The sequence below is a fragment of the Neolamprologus brichardi genome, chromosome 8, assembly GCF_056152115.1.
Source record: "Neolamprologus brichardi isolate AB-2024 chromosome 8, ASM5615211v1, whole genome shotgun sequence".
NCBI classification, from domain to species: Eukaryota; Metazoa; Chordata; class Actinopteri; order Cichliformes; family Cichlidae; genus Neolamprologus; species Neolamprologus brichardi.
The window spans coordinates 11,083,393-11,099,006 of NC_142111.1; the positions used below are offsets into that span (position 1 = coordinate 11,083,393).

A 15,614-nucleotide genomic window follows, 5' to 3' on the forward strand; every position below is an offset into this window, starting at 1 on the left:
AGCCAAACTATGTATAAGCTGTGGCTTTGTTTTTAGAGCAAAAAAGAACCAGGCACATGTTATGGCTAAATACCATTTTTACCTCCAGTGTCTGGTGTCCACTTATGTTCACTGACAGTTCTAGGATAAATCATCATCAGTTCATCTCTGCGATTTGGTGCTCTGCAACTGGAAAAAATGTCTACCAGACTCTGGGCTGTTCCTGTTCCAAAAGTAGCATGGCCGTAACACTGTTGTCACACTGCATGACCTAAAGGTATGCAGGGGGTAAAAATAGCAGCATTGTATGGTGGAATTTCCACCCAAACTGAACTAAAACTGTGGAATTCAGTACCTTTTTCTTTATAGAAGTAATTTTTAACTCTATGAAAGTAAGTGTTGAACGGGGTGAATTACATGATGGCTGTGCTTTTAATTTTTTCTCCCTAAGCATCCTCTCATTCAGTAGTCCTGTTTTTATGTTTCGCTGTTCAGTTAGTCTTGGATGCTTTTCATGTTGTTCCAGCGTGTTTAAAGTGGAAGTCGGTCCTGCAGAATAGCCCATCAGCACATTTTTTCGCATTTCATCATATAATTTGTTCATAACTGGCCACAAAACAAATATTTCAGTGAGCTGTGGTTTTGCCAAAGGGAATCTTCGCTATTGTTTTGGAACCACAGGATGAAACCAGTGTGCTTTGGAGACCAAACAGCATTGCAACAATGGCATCAGGTTTACTAGGTTATATAGACAAAATCAACTTGTGGTTTACTTCCAGATTGTTTTTTGGTCGTTTTTTTTTTTGCTGAACTAAACATCCACACAGAATTAGTTATATAACACTAAATAACAACAGTTACACGGTTTGATCATCATCGTCTCCAACATGCTGAAAGTTTAAACTGCTACTTGCTGAATAAGCGGCTTTAAAACGTGAAGCGACTTCAAGATGGTTACATTTACATGTTGAGCTGTCACAGATTGACCTGACGTTTGGCATTTTAATTAATCTGATGACAAGTATGCTCAGTATGCTGAATGGCCTGATAATGACAGTGACAAATGGAAGAGCAGAGTCACGGTGATTAATGTTTGTCTAAATAAAGGGTGTCTGCACAAACAGAACTTGTAATTGGAAGCAGATTTCAATTTAAAGTCCTATTGTTCCTGCCTCGGTGCCTCATGTCTGTCAGGCTGTGTTTGGTTTTCTGTGAATGAGAGCCTCAGCGATTCCACTAAATACATGTTTCGGGGCATTTTGTTGTCGACAAAGCCCTTTATTTGACGTGCTTTGATCTGGCCACATCCTCGGGTAACATAAACGCAACATAAACTGCTGTGGAAGCGTTCTTTGACCAAAACAAAAGCAAAAAATAGCCCAATCTACAAAACTGAGGTAACTCCTAATCACTGCCAGCCCACTTCTCTACAATATGGGAGCCATTCAGCTTGTTTTGAAGAGAGTGGCTATCTGGACAACACATAACTGACATGAGAGGTAAGATTGTGTAAGATTTCATCTTGTATGACCCGATTCTGCACATTCACATGCAGATACTGTCTACAAAGATGCCTGTTGTCATGGTCCCATGGTTTTGTGTTATTTCTGAGTTTTGGTTTCTGTTTGAAAACCACTTGTTGATTTTTTTTTTATATTTCTGTGCGAGCCAATTACATGTTACAATTACACAATTACACAGTAATATCTTAAGACCTGCCGGACTCACATGAAGTGTGATGAGGAGCATGTCCAGCGCAGTGGGCTCTTCGGGGGATGATATCGATTTACGTTGGAGCTGCAGTTTACAAAGCTGCGTCCAGCGTACCCCGTCAAGGTTGGGAGAGGCATTCATGTCCTTCAGCAGCACCAACAGGGCGTTACCATGCTTGTCTTTGATCGGCTCAAAATATACCTGACCAAGATCCTGGGTTCCCAGCGCTCCCTGATAAAAAAAGGTCAGATAATATTTCCTAAAATGTTTCACACTGAGCTTATATGATCACAGCCGCCATAATTTACTCATAAAACTATTAGACTACCTGTAGATGGGAGACAGCCTGCAGCATCTTGAGGCGAGTCTGCAGAGTGCATGAACACGACGTCTGGGAAGGACCGAGGCACTGCTGCAGCCACGAAATTTCCTCCCATAGATAGGACACCTGTTGCGGGATAGGAATCATAATAAGGGGCATTGTAATCATTTGTGCAAATGCATAGATAGGTGACTGTCAAGTAAAACTGTGGTCCATGCACCTTAGTAAACCATAGAAAGTCCTGCATCAGTGAGCTCGAATACGAATCTTCAATCTCCACAATAGGAATCTGCTCCTCTGGAGTCACCAACACGTTGTCATCTCTGTAGAATATGGACGCCAGATAGAGACCTCTGGAAGGAAACGCAGAAAAAATGTGTGTATGAGTATTTAATACAGCTTTGAATGTTTAAATGTAAAAAAACACTAGAATCAGTACTTTGCTGTTTTATGTAAATGTACATCGTAAAAAGGTTTCTTCCACAGCGTGTCTTTTATCCTGTCTTCCTCCCCTCAACCCTATAAACGGTCACAGCAGACAGCCGCCCCTCCCTGAGCCTGGTTCTGCTGGAGGTTTCTTCCTGTTAAAAGGGGGTTTTCCTTACCCCTGTCACCAAGTGCTTGCTCATAGGAGGTAGTTTGATTGTTGGGATTTTCTCTCTATTACTCTAGGGTGTTTACCTTGCAGTATAAAGGACCTTGAGGTGACTGTTGCGGTGATTTGGTGCTATATAAATAAACCTGAACTAAAAATCTGGCGGGAGAGTGTAAAAACTAAAATGACAAATTACATACCAGATTTGTTAAACATATAGTTAAAAGCCTAGGAACTGGAGTGCTCTAATTTTTACGCCACGCTTCAAGGATAAACTGTCTTCTACCTTTTCAAGCTTTTGACAAATTTGTTGGTGGGCTGGAAAAGGTGCCGCAGGCTCTTGGACACCGAGTGCTTCCTGCTTTGTGGCGGAGCTTTGCATTGCTCTGTGTGAAAAAACACAGGAAAAAACAGAAAGGATTAAGCTAATTCCATAGCAACAACAGAGTCAGATTACCTGAATAACTATTCCAATGCCCTTGATGCTTAAAATCACAAATAGCATACCAGACACAATAGAGCCGTGACTCTGACTGGTTTTCTCTCTAAACTGGTGTCTACTCCTGTCCTAACTAAGCCCAGTGGCAGGCTGTTACCAGAGTTACCTAACTGACAACAAATCTGACACATCCAACATTGCGGTCAGAGTGGAATATTTCTTGACATGCTCTCCAGTGGTGCGGTACCATTTGACAGTCAAGCTGGCTGCCAGCAGCAGGGTATGGGCCTAAAGGGAACTGCTTACTCTCAGGTCCCAGAGGAGCTGTGTGTACATGTGTGTGTGTCTGTGTGTGTTTACCTGTACACGCTATAGCTGCTGGAGCATGGCAAGCCTTGAGCAACAGCCATACGCGCAGAGTCAAGGAGCTGTCGTAATTTGTGTGTGTGTACGTCTGTATGTGTCTTAACCCTTCGCCGCTCACCTACAGGGGAGGTCAGTCAAGTCTGTGGGGACGTGTTTATTTTTAGTGGACCAGGAGGGGGTTGGAGGCCAGAGCGAGAGAGGTGAATGCATATCTATATGTGTGCGTTTGTAAGGGTGCTTGTTGGTGAGATAACGCACCTCCCCACTCATTAGAAACCATGAGTCCCAAAACCCTTTACAGACCCCCCCTGCCCAGCTCCCCACAGGTGAGGTAACTCCAGCCCCAAGCCACTTAAAGTCAATAAATCTCCGCATTCAGGGCCCAACAAGAACTACGTTTCTCTTCAGGTGGATGAGTAGAGGTGTAGTAACCAGAAAAAAAAGCACCATTCGACCCTTCTCACCTCCCCAAATTTCGCTCCACTCGCGACTCTGTTCAGCTCCAGCCTTGCCAGGCCTCAGTTGCTCTTTGACACTGAGTAAGAGAGACAAGAAGGGCTGACTGCTGGGGTGCCTGTGTTAGTCAAGGCTTCTTTCACAGTTTAATTAATAGTGTTTGGACAAGAGGGAGAAGGTGGTGTGGGCTTTGAGCCGGGCTGCGATGGCGGGGGGGTGCGTACATGGACATGTAGGGGAGTCAAGAGTTGAAAGCGAGAGCATGTACTTGAATATTTGCGTCTGCTCGTGTACACGCGTACCCGTGTGTGAGCCTGTCTATCTTTATGTGTGTGTATATATGTGAGGACAGTAGACAGGGCGACTGGTGGGCTGCAGGGGGCGAGAGGGGGAGGCAGCAGTAGTCAGTGTTAATTTATGCCCTCTCCAGACTCCAGCCCGGGACTTGTCTCTTACAGGAATAACAAACATGACCCCAGGACACGCCACCTCGACTACCGTGTCTGAACTCTCAAACTCAATCAGCCACCGTCTGAAGAACCAAGAGCCACTCAATACCGGCTATTATATTGCATCTTGCCCTGTTGCAAATATGGTCTAGCCACAGTGGACAATAGTAAGTGGGTGAGTGTGTTTGGGCGTGTGGGTGTGAGAGAAAAAGAGGGACAACTTGCTCAAGGCTAAGTGCAGTTTGCCGTCATGTAAAAAGAGGCAGTGTGGACAGGTTTTGACACTTATGGGACCAGCTTACAGCCAGCAGTGTTTAGGGATATAAACAGCTTGAGTGTGAGAGAAGCTGATCTGCATTTTGTCACAGAGAGGGAGAGGTATTCAGCCGAGGAACGGCTGAGTCATGGAAAGACTCGTGAGGGATGGGGAGGGGTTGCGGAGACAGACGGGAGGGTATTATTTTTGAGGCGACATGTCACCTTAATATGTACGGCCTGAGATTGTAAAGTGTCTGTCATGCTGAGATGAAACACAGCAACCTGTTACACCTGTGATTTCAAGTCTACATCGTTGTGTTTCTTTGAGCATGAAAAAAAAATGCTCATGAAGCATAAAGTTGTGCCAGTATTAAACACGGATCTTAAGGTTAAGTTTAAAACACCTTTGAAATTTGGTTGGGCTTCAAATACTTCAAGCTCTCATATTAGTTTTTAGTCTTTCTGGGGGAAAACAGCCCCTTCGAATTGATCAAAAAGTTGTTTATACCATGGCAGACACAGTGGCGGTGAGCTTCTTTTATCTGCCCAAGTAGCTGGTCCAGTGACTCCTTCTGTCCTCTCTGACGAGGAGCGCGGCCATCAATGTCCCTCCAACCTTCAGGGAGACGAAATAAAGAAAGAAAAACTGTTATACAACAACTTGTTACTGCAATTATCTAATCAGCCAATCGTGTAGTGGCAAATCTATGGATTTAGGCATGTAGACGACCTGTTGAAGTTCAAACTAATAGGAAGGCAACAGTTACTCAAATAACCACTTGTTACAACCAATGTATGCAGAAGAGCATCTCTGTTTGAACAATACACTGGATCTTGAGGACAGAAGAACACCCCTGTCAACTAAGAACAAGAAATTGAAGCTATAATTCCCAGAGAAGATTTGAAAAATGTTTCCCAGTCCGTTGAGTTCTGAAAGCATGGATCCAACCTGCCTTATCCTTGGGTTATGATGCTGCTGTTGGGGTAATGGGGTGGGAGACATCTTCTTGTCATGCTTTGGGCATCTTAGTACCAACTGAACTTTTAAACACCACAGTCTACCAGATTATTGTTGCTGACCATGTCCATCCCTCTTTGACCACAGGGTACTCATCTTCTGATAGCTGTCTCCAGCTGTGTCACTAAGTTCAAATCAACTAGATTCTTTAACATTACAATGATTTCGCTATACTTAAACGACCTCCACAGTCACAAGATCTCAGTCCAATAGAGCAGCTTTTGGGTGTGGTAGAACTGAAGATTTGCATCAAGAGTGTACAGCCGAGACAGCTGTAGCAACTGTGTGATGCTGTCATGTCACAAAAATCTCTGAGAAATGCTTACAGCTCCTTATTGAATCTATGTGACAGGTCTGAAGCCAAAAGGATGTCATGGTGTAACTGACAAAGTGGCTAGTGAGTGTATATTTATCAAGACTCACAGAGCTGATATATAATAGGTGTTTTTAGCGGAAACCAACATGACGAAATTAGGGTACTGGTTCGTTTACACACATTGGAGTTAGCTTTTTTTTTTTAGCATTTTTAGTTGCACCGTGATCAAAACTTATACAAATATTTATGGCCCTATGGCGACATTATGTGGTTGTAAGTCCATCTATCCGTCCATCCGTCCATCCATCCATCCATCACCTTGACTGTTTACCCCAGTTGGGTCACAGGGTGCTGAAGCCTGGTCAAAAAGCAGGCTGGATGCTCCCTGGACAGCTTATAAGTCCATCTCAGGGTTAACACGGAGAGACAATCAATATACCTACAGGCAAGGTAGAACCACCAGCAACTTATTCAGGCAATCGAAGAACTTGCAAACTCTCTCTTGAGAGAGAAAAAAGCCTACAGTATAAGAGCAACACCAAATGGTAACCACTCCAACACTATGCCACTCAGGGTAACATCTTATTTCACGTTTTTTTTAAATTAGTGCAAAACTGTCGATTGTACTGTCATGAAACGTGGTACAAACATTAATGTTTGGTTCAGCAAGTTTTTTTAATAAAACAAAATTATTGTTGATTTATGAAAATGGTCTTTTTTTTAAATTCTATTTTGGACACTGAAAAACAGGAATGTTTCTGTCATTTAACTGTTTACCTATTAATCAACTATATCAGTGTAGTATGAATGGCTGTGGGGGAGGTCTTTATCAGCAAGAAAACCTGTAAAACCTATAAAAAGACAGGTAAATGTCCCAAAAAATATCTGTTCTCCATACTGGAGCCATTGCTGGGCCGATTCTGACCACCAGGCCTTACATTTGACACCCCTGGCTTATAGTACCACCTTACTTGAGCTGCTCAAATGGCAATGGCCATTTTGTCTATATTGGACATTTCACTACACATAAGCTGAATGTGCTTAACAGAAAAGAAAAATTAGTAAGAAAATTAGCAGAAATGAGCTGACATATTATTATTATTACAAACTAAACTGGTATATAATTGAGTTTTAGGGTTGTCAGTTAATTCATATTTTGTGTTTGAAAGCTCACTGGCTTTTATAACCAGAGGCTAGTGAGAAGAAGGAAACTAAGCTGATAGTAGACTGTTTTAATAGTGGACCGTTATCAGTTATGGAATGATAAAATTACAGGTAATTAATAAACTCTCAGCAATTTACATTTTATTAAAAACAGCACTTATTTTGTATAAATTATACTTGGATGATGTGACATTATTATCCAGGTAAGATCAGACACATATAGTCACATTCTCTGCTGGACAGGCAGATCCCCTGAGCACCACTGATTTTGGGTTCAGGACTGAACATGTGCACAGAGATTCTGATGTAGTGCTCCTGCCACCTTGACAGCATCTGAGGAACGTTAATGTACCACAAACTTAACTGTACCCCCAAAACGCTAAATATTCTCATTCCTCTGTCTTTGTGTGTTTCGTCTTTCCCTGCGATGGAGGCACACTTACACAAAAACACCTACTCACAGTACACGGTATTACAAACACACACTTGGCCTTCTCTGCTCATAGATGACCAGCTCTGCAGAAATCCTTCTCCCTTATGCATTAGAACCAGAGGATGTGTCAACGATAACCCACCCCCAACCAACATCAACTCCAACCCACCCCCCACTCCCTCTCCTGGAGCCCCCCGGGGGGTGCGTGGGGCTGAAACACGGTGAGCTCTATTCCCGGAAAGGTGCCTGTCCCGACAAGACAAGCGGGCCCTTTAATGGGCGTCCACGGCCCGGTATAAGGCCCCCACTGTTGGGGCCGCGCCGCGCGCTACAGCACAGACATGCAAATATTTCCAGTGGTAGGCCCAAATGGAAAACACAAACACGCAACATCGAAATTAGCTCTGGGAGAGGGGAGGGAGAGCGGTGGGACAGTAGAAAAAAAAAGGAGAGGGGGAAGCCTAGTTTCACAAACTTGCTGAAAAACACTGTGTGCTGATGAGGACAAACATGTTCATGTGTTCTCCAGATGTGCCACGAGCGTGCCAGTGTGCCCACAGCAATGTTACCTATGCTCACGCTCTTACAAAAGGTGCATTTTGCGTCTGCAACAGTCAGAAGAGTCCTTTCACAAATCTCAAAAACATGGAAACGTAAAAATTTCGCACAACCTAAAGAAAGAGACAGATGGACTGAAGGAAAGGGAGAAAGAGGGTCAGAGCTGCAGCGGTCAACAGCTCAGCTGTTGCACATGACTCCACGGTTAATTTCTTGGCTGAACCCGGGTGGCTTCTCCTGGCAGCTGGGCCCAAGCAGCATCCTGAGGCTACTGTTACACTCACTAACATCCGCAGTGAGGGTCCCACAACCCGCCCAGTCGCCCTGGCAGAGCTGGAGGAGAGTCCAGCTGTCATCCCTCTAGTGATGGCACAGCAAAATTGGAATGACACCAGCGTGACAAATTCAATTAACAAAATTAGGCGATGCCCGGGTCATTTTATGTGTAAGACTACGAAACAAATCACTTATGCAAGACAAACATACACCCACACACCACAGTTATTAATTTAGTGAGGTGAGCCAAAACCTTGTAGAGCAAGGGGCACGTTTTGAAATCACCCTAAATTTGGAGCTTTATGTTTAGCTTTGTGTAAAATTTAGACACAGGCTTTAAAATACTCATATTTATACAAAGAAAATAGACAACTTACTGGAAGGTGCAGCACAGGCCGGTGTGGAAATTTTCCAAGGTCCCCAGCCCTTCATGTTGTACGCTGACACCTGCACGTAGTAATAAGTCCCCTGGGAGGAGAGGAGATAGGACACTTACGACAGAACCTGCTTGCGTGTGGCAACAACCGAAAAGGAAGTGCTTCTGTAAATGACCATCTGCATACATGTGCATGTGTGGAGCTCAGTGCATCTCTGTTTCCCAGCGTGCAGACGGTAAGCCCCTGCCTCTCCTTTCTCAGCCAGATCAATCACACCAGCCGCCAAAACTCACTGGCCTTGCCTTGACCCCTGTTCTTTTTTGACAGGAGTGAGCTTTAGCTGGTAGTGGGGGTCTTAAATGGGGGATGGGTCTTCCCTCACATAATAACTAACAACCAGTGGAGTGTCCATTTGTCTCCTTAAAAAATGCCACCCATAAATCAGGTGGCAGGCTACCAAGCTGCTCTTTTTTATCATTTTGGCAGCTGACTGCAAATATCGCTTACGAGTGGTCAGGAGGGAATAGGGTTTGGTGTGACGCTTAACGTATACAGTAAAGAAGGGTCCAGGGCTGTGTGTAACAATACCAGGGCCCTTCCTGTGAGAGAATAGCTACAAGCTATTCTACAAGCTACAGCTGGAGAACCTGCAGCATAGTGCTGCTTAAACTATGGTGATAAAATGTGATTGGAACATTTTATCTGTAAGTTGGAAGGAATCTGTAAGTGCTTCAGCTCATGAAAATGTCCATGAAGAAAAACAACAACAACAACAACAATGTGCCGGCAGAAACTTACAGATGTTAGTCCAGTAATGTTGCACTCGAGTTGAGTGGCATCATCCACTATCATCTCACCCAGCAGAGGACTAAACGAAGGATTACCGCTCCAGCTCACTTCAAACATACACAAACACAAACATTTTTCATTAGTTATTAAACACTAGTCATTACTTTACAGTAGAATTACATTGCTTTTCCTTGTTTTCTTTAATTAATATGCTTTTACAGTAATAAATGCTTACACTGAACACGCCCACTACGGGTTTAGAATAATAATGCATGCACAAGAAAACCCCTATGAGCCAAAAGCTTCAGGCTGTTGGAGCTTTATGATGTCAAAGAGATCGGATGTCCTTAATATGGTCATCTCAGGGACAAATGTCCCACCCACTGTCCATTTTTTCCCCAATGGACTGCCAATCAGAAGAAAGCTGTGTCCTTTAAGGGAGAGAAGCAACAACAGCTTGTTTCAGGCAAACAGGCCAAGTAGAGATTAAATAAGGATTTTGAACTGTGGGCCATGCAAAGCTACTCTCCAATAGTCCAAGAATAAAAAGCTTGGAGCTGGAAATGAACCTAATATGTCCACTTGTAACTCTACATATTGTAATACTGAGTGGTTTGTTCTAAATGAAGTGGCTGGTCTGGTGTGACAGCCGACCTTTGTATTTGGTAACCACAGCAGAGTTGACACAAAGAGGTTCCTGGAAGTCAACTTTTAGACTGGTGCTGCTGCTGACAGACAGGGAAACTACACTGGGAGCATCTGGAGGACCTGGAGAGACAGAGGACCAGAGAGAAGGCCCGATAAATAAGCAGAGTACACACAAGAATACACAACAGTCAGTTTACTGTAATGGGATCTACATGTTTTGATCTGTGCACAGTGCACTCACTCAGTTTGAGAGGGTTTGATATGCAGTGAAATTGTGGATGATGGTAAAATCAAAGCATTTAAAGGCAGCGCAGCTTCATCTTTACCCTATAATCTTCACAAACCGATATAAGCTTAACACAAGTACGTCACAGATTCTCAATGTGAATATAACAGCACAGACATTAATCTTCAACCTGTGCTTTATTACTTTCACGTGCATTCACACATGCCCATCAAATTACATGAGTAATGTAGAATTAAAAGGCGGGAAAAGATCTTTTTTACATCAAAATGCACATTGGTGTGGGTACAAGGGAGGAGTGTCTGCTTTCTGAAGAGGGGGGCGGGTTAGCTGTCTGCCACTAAGCGTGTCACGAAATGCCTATAACAAATTAAAGCAGGAATACAGGCGTGTTATGTTTGTGCACACACATACATGCCACATAGTTGTGTGTTCAGCTTCCCAGTGTGGAAGCCATTAAGTCAGCCCAGACAGAATGACAGCAGAGGGGAAAAAAGGGGTGCAAAAAAAAAACAAACCAAAAGAAAACCAAAGATGACTGCTGGACTGCAGGAGTGATTCAGGCGGCAAACTTTTATCAGCTGGTTAGCATGTGGAAAAAAAAAATCTAAATCAACTTGAAGCCTTACTGGCATGCTCAAAGCCTGTCTGCATGCGTCGGAAGAGCCGGAGCCTCCACTCCCAAGCCTTTAGCTGGCGCTCACGGTCAGATTCCTCCCGCTCACCAGGACCCTCATTCCGCACCTGGGGCTGTAGCTCCAACACTCGCTGCTCGGCCTCCTGCACCAGAGTGGCCAAATGAACCGCTCGGCCCTCCAGACTCACAACTAGGAGGGAAACACAGTGAGAGGGGGAATGTCAGCAGATAATTTTAGTATCAAAACAAGAAGCATTTTATCACACGAGACTCTTTTATTGCCAAACCAAATCCCAAAAAATTATTTTAGACAAATCAATGCAAAGCTTGAGTATATATTTGAGTGGGGCTGGCTTTCTAAACCAAAATTCAATGAGAAAATAGCGTGAATAAGAACAGGGGATAGAGATCATTCTCATGTTTGGGTATTATTATTATTATTTTTTGAATGTTTCCATGAAGAAAAACATGTTCTAAATTATTTACACTGTATTTTATTAAGAGATTGGACGATGCTCAGGCTTAGATAGCGCTAGAAACCCATTTGTCGCCTGCAACGGTGCAAATTTCTTATGAAGGCCGCTCTCTCGCTCCCTTTTTTTAATGCCTTTGTTTGCCCAAAATACTGCGGCAGATTCCACAATAAACAGCGTTTAATATAACTAAGCAGTCTCTCTTTTGGGCAATGACATCACCTCGAAAATGACACCAAAAATGGGGCAATGAAAGTGAGAGGGGTGAGAGAGGGAGGAGTGCTCTTCATGTGCGGTTAGAGGGGAAAACAAAACGGTGGGAACGTGCATGGGCATCGCTTTAAAGCGCCATTGTAAAAGCTATTTTTCTGCAAATGTGTGGAAAAAAGTCAACTAAAACTATAATAACGTCACAGACTGCTAGGACCAGAAGATACTTTCCAAAAAGGGGAGAGGGGTTTCAAACGCATCGCTAGAGCAGACGAGCTGTAACCCAGGGCCGAGCGGTCGCTCATAGTGACCGGTGGTGTTAACGCAGAGATCAACGGTGCTCCGATTTGCAAATGCATCGCTGTAGATCGTACAAATCAAATTACAGGACAAGTGACGTAAAGCTGCTAAAGGTCAAAGAGGACAGCGGGATACTGTACTCCTCCTGCAAGCGGCTGGTCATTTCTTGGAGTGTTTGGGACCGGTGTGTGTCTATGTTTAGTCTGTGTGGTCTGTGTTTGTTCATTGTAGATTCCACTGTTGAGCGTTAGATTCCACTGTTGACAGTAAGTTTAAAGCTCCGTGTCAAAATGTCCATCTGGGTGTTTAATTCTGCGGCTCTCTCTGTGTCTCCTCGGTGGCTGGGAGCTTCTCTTTTTCAACCTTGAGCGTCTCTTCTGGGTGTCACCTCTGTCGTACTCTGCAGACACTCATGTGAAAACTTGAAGGCAGTTCTTTGCTTTTATTTTTTTTAAAGGGATTACGTGAAGGTCAGGGTCGAATTAGGTTAGGACAGAATTATTACTGAGGATCCTTGGACATGGACTATAGCTTGGATGGAAACAATCAAAATAATAATAATAACAATATTGGTTCACGTTGATTTATAATTCCAGCTCCTCTGGGCTTAGAAAAAGGCCCAGAAGCTGTCATGAATGTGTATGTGTGTCTTGATTTGTTCTTATTTCACATTAAGGCTTTGTCTTGTTGAGAGCCACTAAGGGATTAATAGTGTGAAGATGAAGTTGCTTTTGAGAGCGTGTTTGTCTTTGCCTGTCCTTGTCTCTCTGGTAACCACACACTGTGTAGTCAAGCATGGCAATAACAATAAGAGCCATAATCAATTCCTTTTAAAGTTCAAGGAAAAGTCTGCATCATCTATCGCGTCAATTATCCTCAGATGGCGTTTTGAGCATGTTCTTGAAAAAAGAAAGCTTTGACTTTCGTTATGTCCCGTCGTTTGCTTCGTTTGTTTCTCTATTTATGTCTTTTTGGAGAGAGCGGGCACACGGCCCGCTGTCTCGTGAGTTATTGGGGTTCTGGAGAGGGAGCACAATCAAACACTAAACTTTAGTAAACACCACTTTCCATTCAAGTGTTTTCAATTTAATGATACCTTTATAAGACGTCTGGCTCAGTTCTTGAAAAAAATGAAGTGTGTGTTTGTGTGTGTGTGTGTGTGTGTAAGCACAAGTACAAACACAAACAGCCTAGGAGCCTTACTGGCGAGTTGTAATCATTAACAGAGGAAGGCGGCGGCGGCTCACCAGATCACAAACAATTAAAAGTGCTTACGCAGATGACTAATATTGCATCACAATGGCTGCCCCTCTGTTGCCTCTAATATGTTTTCACTGGCAGCAGAAAGCAGAAATAGATGTGTGAGACTGTCAGTAGAGTGAGGATAAATCCATTACTGGTGTGAATGAAAGGAGACTGTGTAATGTTTTAACACCTGCAGTTGATTTACATGACGCTGATATTGCTGGTTCAATACAACAGTTCTCCCTTAATCAAACGCCACCCTCTGCCTCGGCTACTTGGCATGAGAGGACACGGAAGACATTTGAGAAACGATAACAGGTTGGTTGTGTCTGTAACAGAAGATGAGAAACACACGGTTTGGAGCCAGAGGTACCCGCAGAGGTTCAGGGAGAGAAAAGACCGAAACTACAGGACAGCGATGAATGCACTGAGATCGAAAGAGAGAAAAGAACACAATCCCTCATCATTCACACCTTTATGGTAGTTTCTAAGCTTGCTGCAGACTGAAATCAGCAAAGCTGATTAGAAAGCAGCAGTATATTGCTTTCCCCCGGTGTAACAGAGGGAAATCCCACTTTCAGAGTGTCGCTGACTTCTGATCATTTCCCTGGGAGAAGCGCTCCCCTGACTTCAAAGCTCTTACTGAAGTGGCGTTTGTAATTTCCAGTCTCCAGTGTGGGAGCAGAGCACAAATTAAGCCTCCAGAACTAATTAAAACCGCCATGATAAGTTGTCTGCTCGAGGCAAAGACACAAAACCTAATGACAATTGCCTCTGCAGCAGCGTCCCGATTTGTTTTGAGTACACAGAAGTGAGTGCTCAGTTCAAGTGCACGCAGGCAAAGAGGAAGGCTTGAGTTCAAGCTGGGGAAACGCCAAGTCCAAGACAGGTTTATGCTCATATTCTAACTGTAACTGTCTAATTCTTGTTTTCACATGTGTGTGTGTGTTTAGATCCTATTCCACCAAAAGAAAAACATTCTTCTTATTTCATAAAAAGATCACGTGGAAAATAATGCACAGGTTTTCTCTTCCCACCGTTTAAAAATACTAAATTTATACATTTGTTTTGTACGTTAATTCCTGCAACTTTAATTTCAGTGAGCACCAGACTGCACGCGCATGTGTTTATGCAGTATTATAACACTATGAAAAGATGAAACTTTATTTGTTTCGTTAAAATTATCGTGAGCTTAAACCATCACTACCAGCAGGTACGCTCTGCTTCTCTACTCACAGTGGGGGCTCTCCTTGGCACCGGCTCGCAGCAGAAGCTTAGCCATGGGCACATTATTGGTCATGATGGCGATATCAAGGGGCAGGAGCCCCTCGCTGTTAGGAGTGTTGAGATCCAGCTCCTCCAGACTGTACTGTGAGAGAAGGAGCTGTACCAGGTCCAACTCTTGATGTTCCACTGCCTCAAACAGAGCTTCATTACTCTGAAACTGTAATAATGAATGTTAAAAATGAATAAAAATGAATAGGAAAGTTCTTTGCAGTGCAAACATGGAAAACGCCATTTTTCTTCATGCTTTCTGTGTTGCTATACAGTAAATAGGTATTTGGGTGTGCAACGCCAATACCTGAGACTATTCAAGTCTACGTGTTTTCCCGGACTATTTTTAGATTACAATGTTCCTGGGCTTATTATTTTTTCCCTCTCCCTCGCTCTCTGACTTACTATGGTGGTTTTGCGCAGCCTCTCCTTGTCTCCTCCCCGTCCTGACACCACACTGTCCTCCAGAGCAGGGGGGTTGGTGCCCACGCGGAACTTTCCAGACAAATTGCGGTAAAGGCGGCGAGCAGCGCTCGGTGAGGACAGGCTGGCAGACTTGCGAGCCGAGACTGGCTGGTGGGCCTGGTCCCCTCTCATGGGCTGCGTCATTTTGGCCGAGTCAGCCCTATGGGAAAGATGGATGCATGGGAGACATGAGTGATAGGTGGGAGTAAGAAACAAAATCTGACATCTGGTACGATACATCACGCTGTAGGAGAAAGAGGGGAAAGAAAAGGTGCTGAGTACAAAAGTCACTATGTGTTGCATCTTAAGTCTACCATAATATCTTACATCTTTGGGAAACGTCACTGAAGTCATGACCAGCTGCTATAGCAATAGAGGAACAAAACTCAAGGGAAGCAGAAACAAGCATTTTAGTTTACACTTACAGGTTTATCGAGATTCTACTTTATAAAATCAGCTTCTGCTTATGGAAACCAGCACATAAACTTTGAGGGTGAAACTAATTTGTGCAGTGTTCATGCACAGCCGGTAGAAGGACCGGCGAGACCCCCATACAGAAGATAGGTCACATCAGTGGCATTGCATGCAACACTGATTGCTTAAAATGAG

The 15,614-nt window shown here is 43.7% G+C and overlaps 1 protein-coding gene across 3 annotated transcripts in view; it reads right to left on the reverse strand.

Annotated features, from left to right (window-relative positions):
• ankfn1b (ankyrin repeat and fibronectin type III domain containing 1b) overlaps positions 1-15,614 on the reverse strand; it is a 161,466-nt gene that overhangs the window by 10,137 nt on the left and 135,715 nt on the right. For all 3 annotated transcript variants that reach the window (XM_006808024.3, XM_006808023.2, XM_006808025.2), the window contains 11 exons: positions 14,946-15,165; positions 14,502-14,709; positions 11,030-11,227; positions 10,163-10,276; positions 9,518-9,615; positions 8,720-8,810; positions 5,086-5,193; positions 2,896-2,995; positions 2,235-2,367; positions 2,021-2,140; positions 1,708-1,923 (listed from right to left, as the gene is read on the reverse strand). In XM_006808024.3, the coding sequence (XP_006808087.1) occupies positions 1,708-1,923; positions 2,021-2,140; positions 2,235-2,367; positions 2,896-2,995; positions 5,086-5,193; positions 8,720-8,810; positions 9,518-9,615; positions 10,163-10,276; positions 11,030-11,227; positions 14,502-14,709; positions 14,946-15,165 (1,606 nt within the window). The remainder of the gene's footprint in view (positions 1-1,707; positions 1,924-2,020; positions 2,141-2,234; positions 2,368-2,895; positions 2,996-5,085; positions 5,194-8,719; positions 8,811-9,517; positions 9,616-10,162; positions 10,277-11,029; positions 11,228-14,501; positions 14,710-14,945; positions 15,166-15,614) is intronic.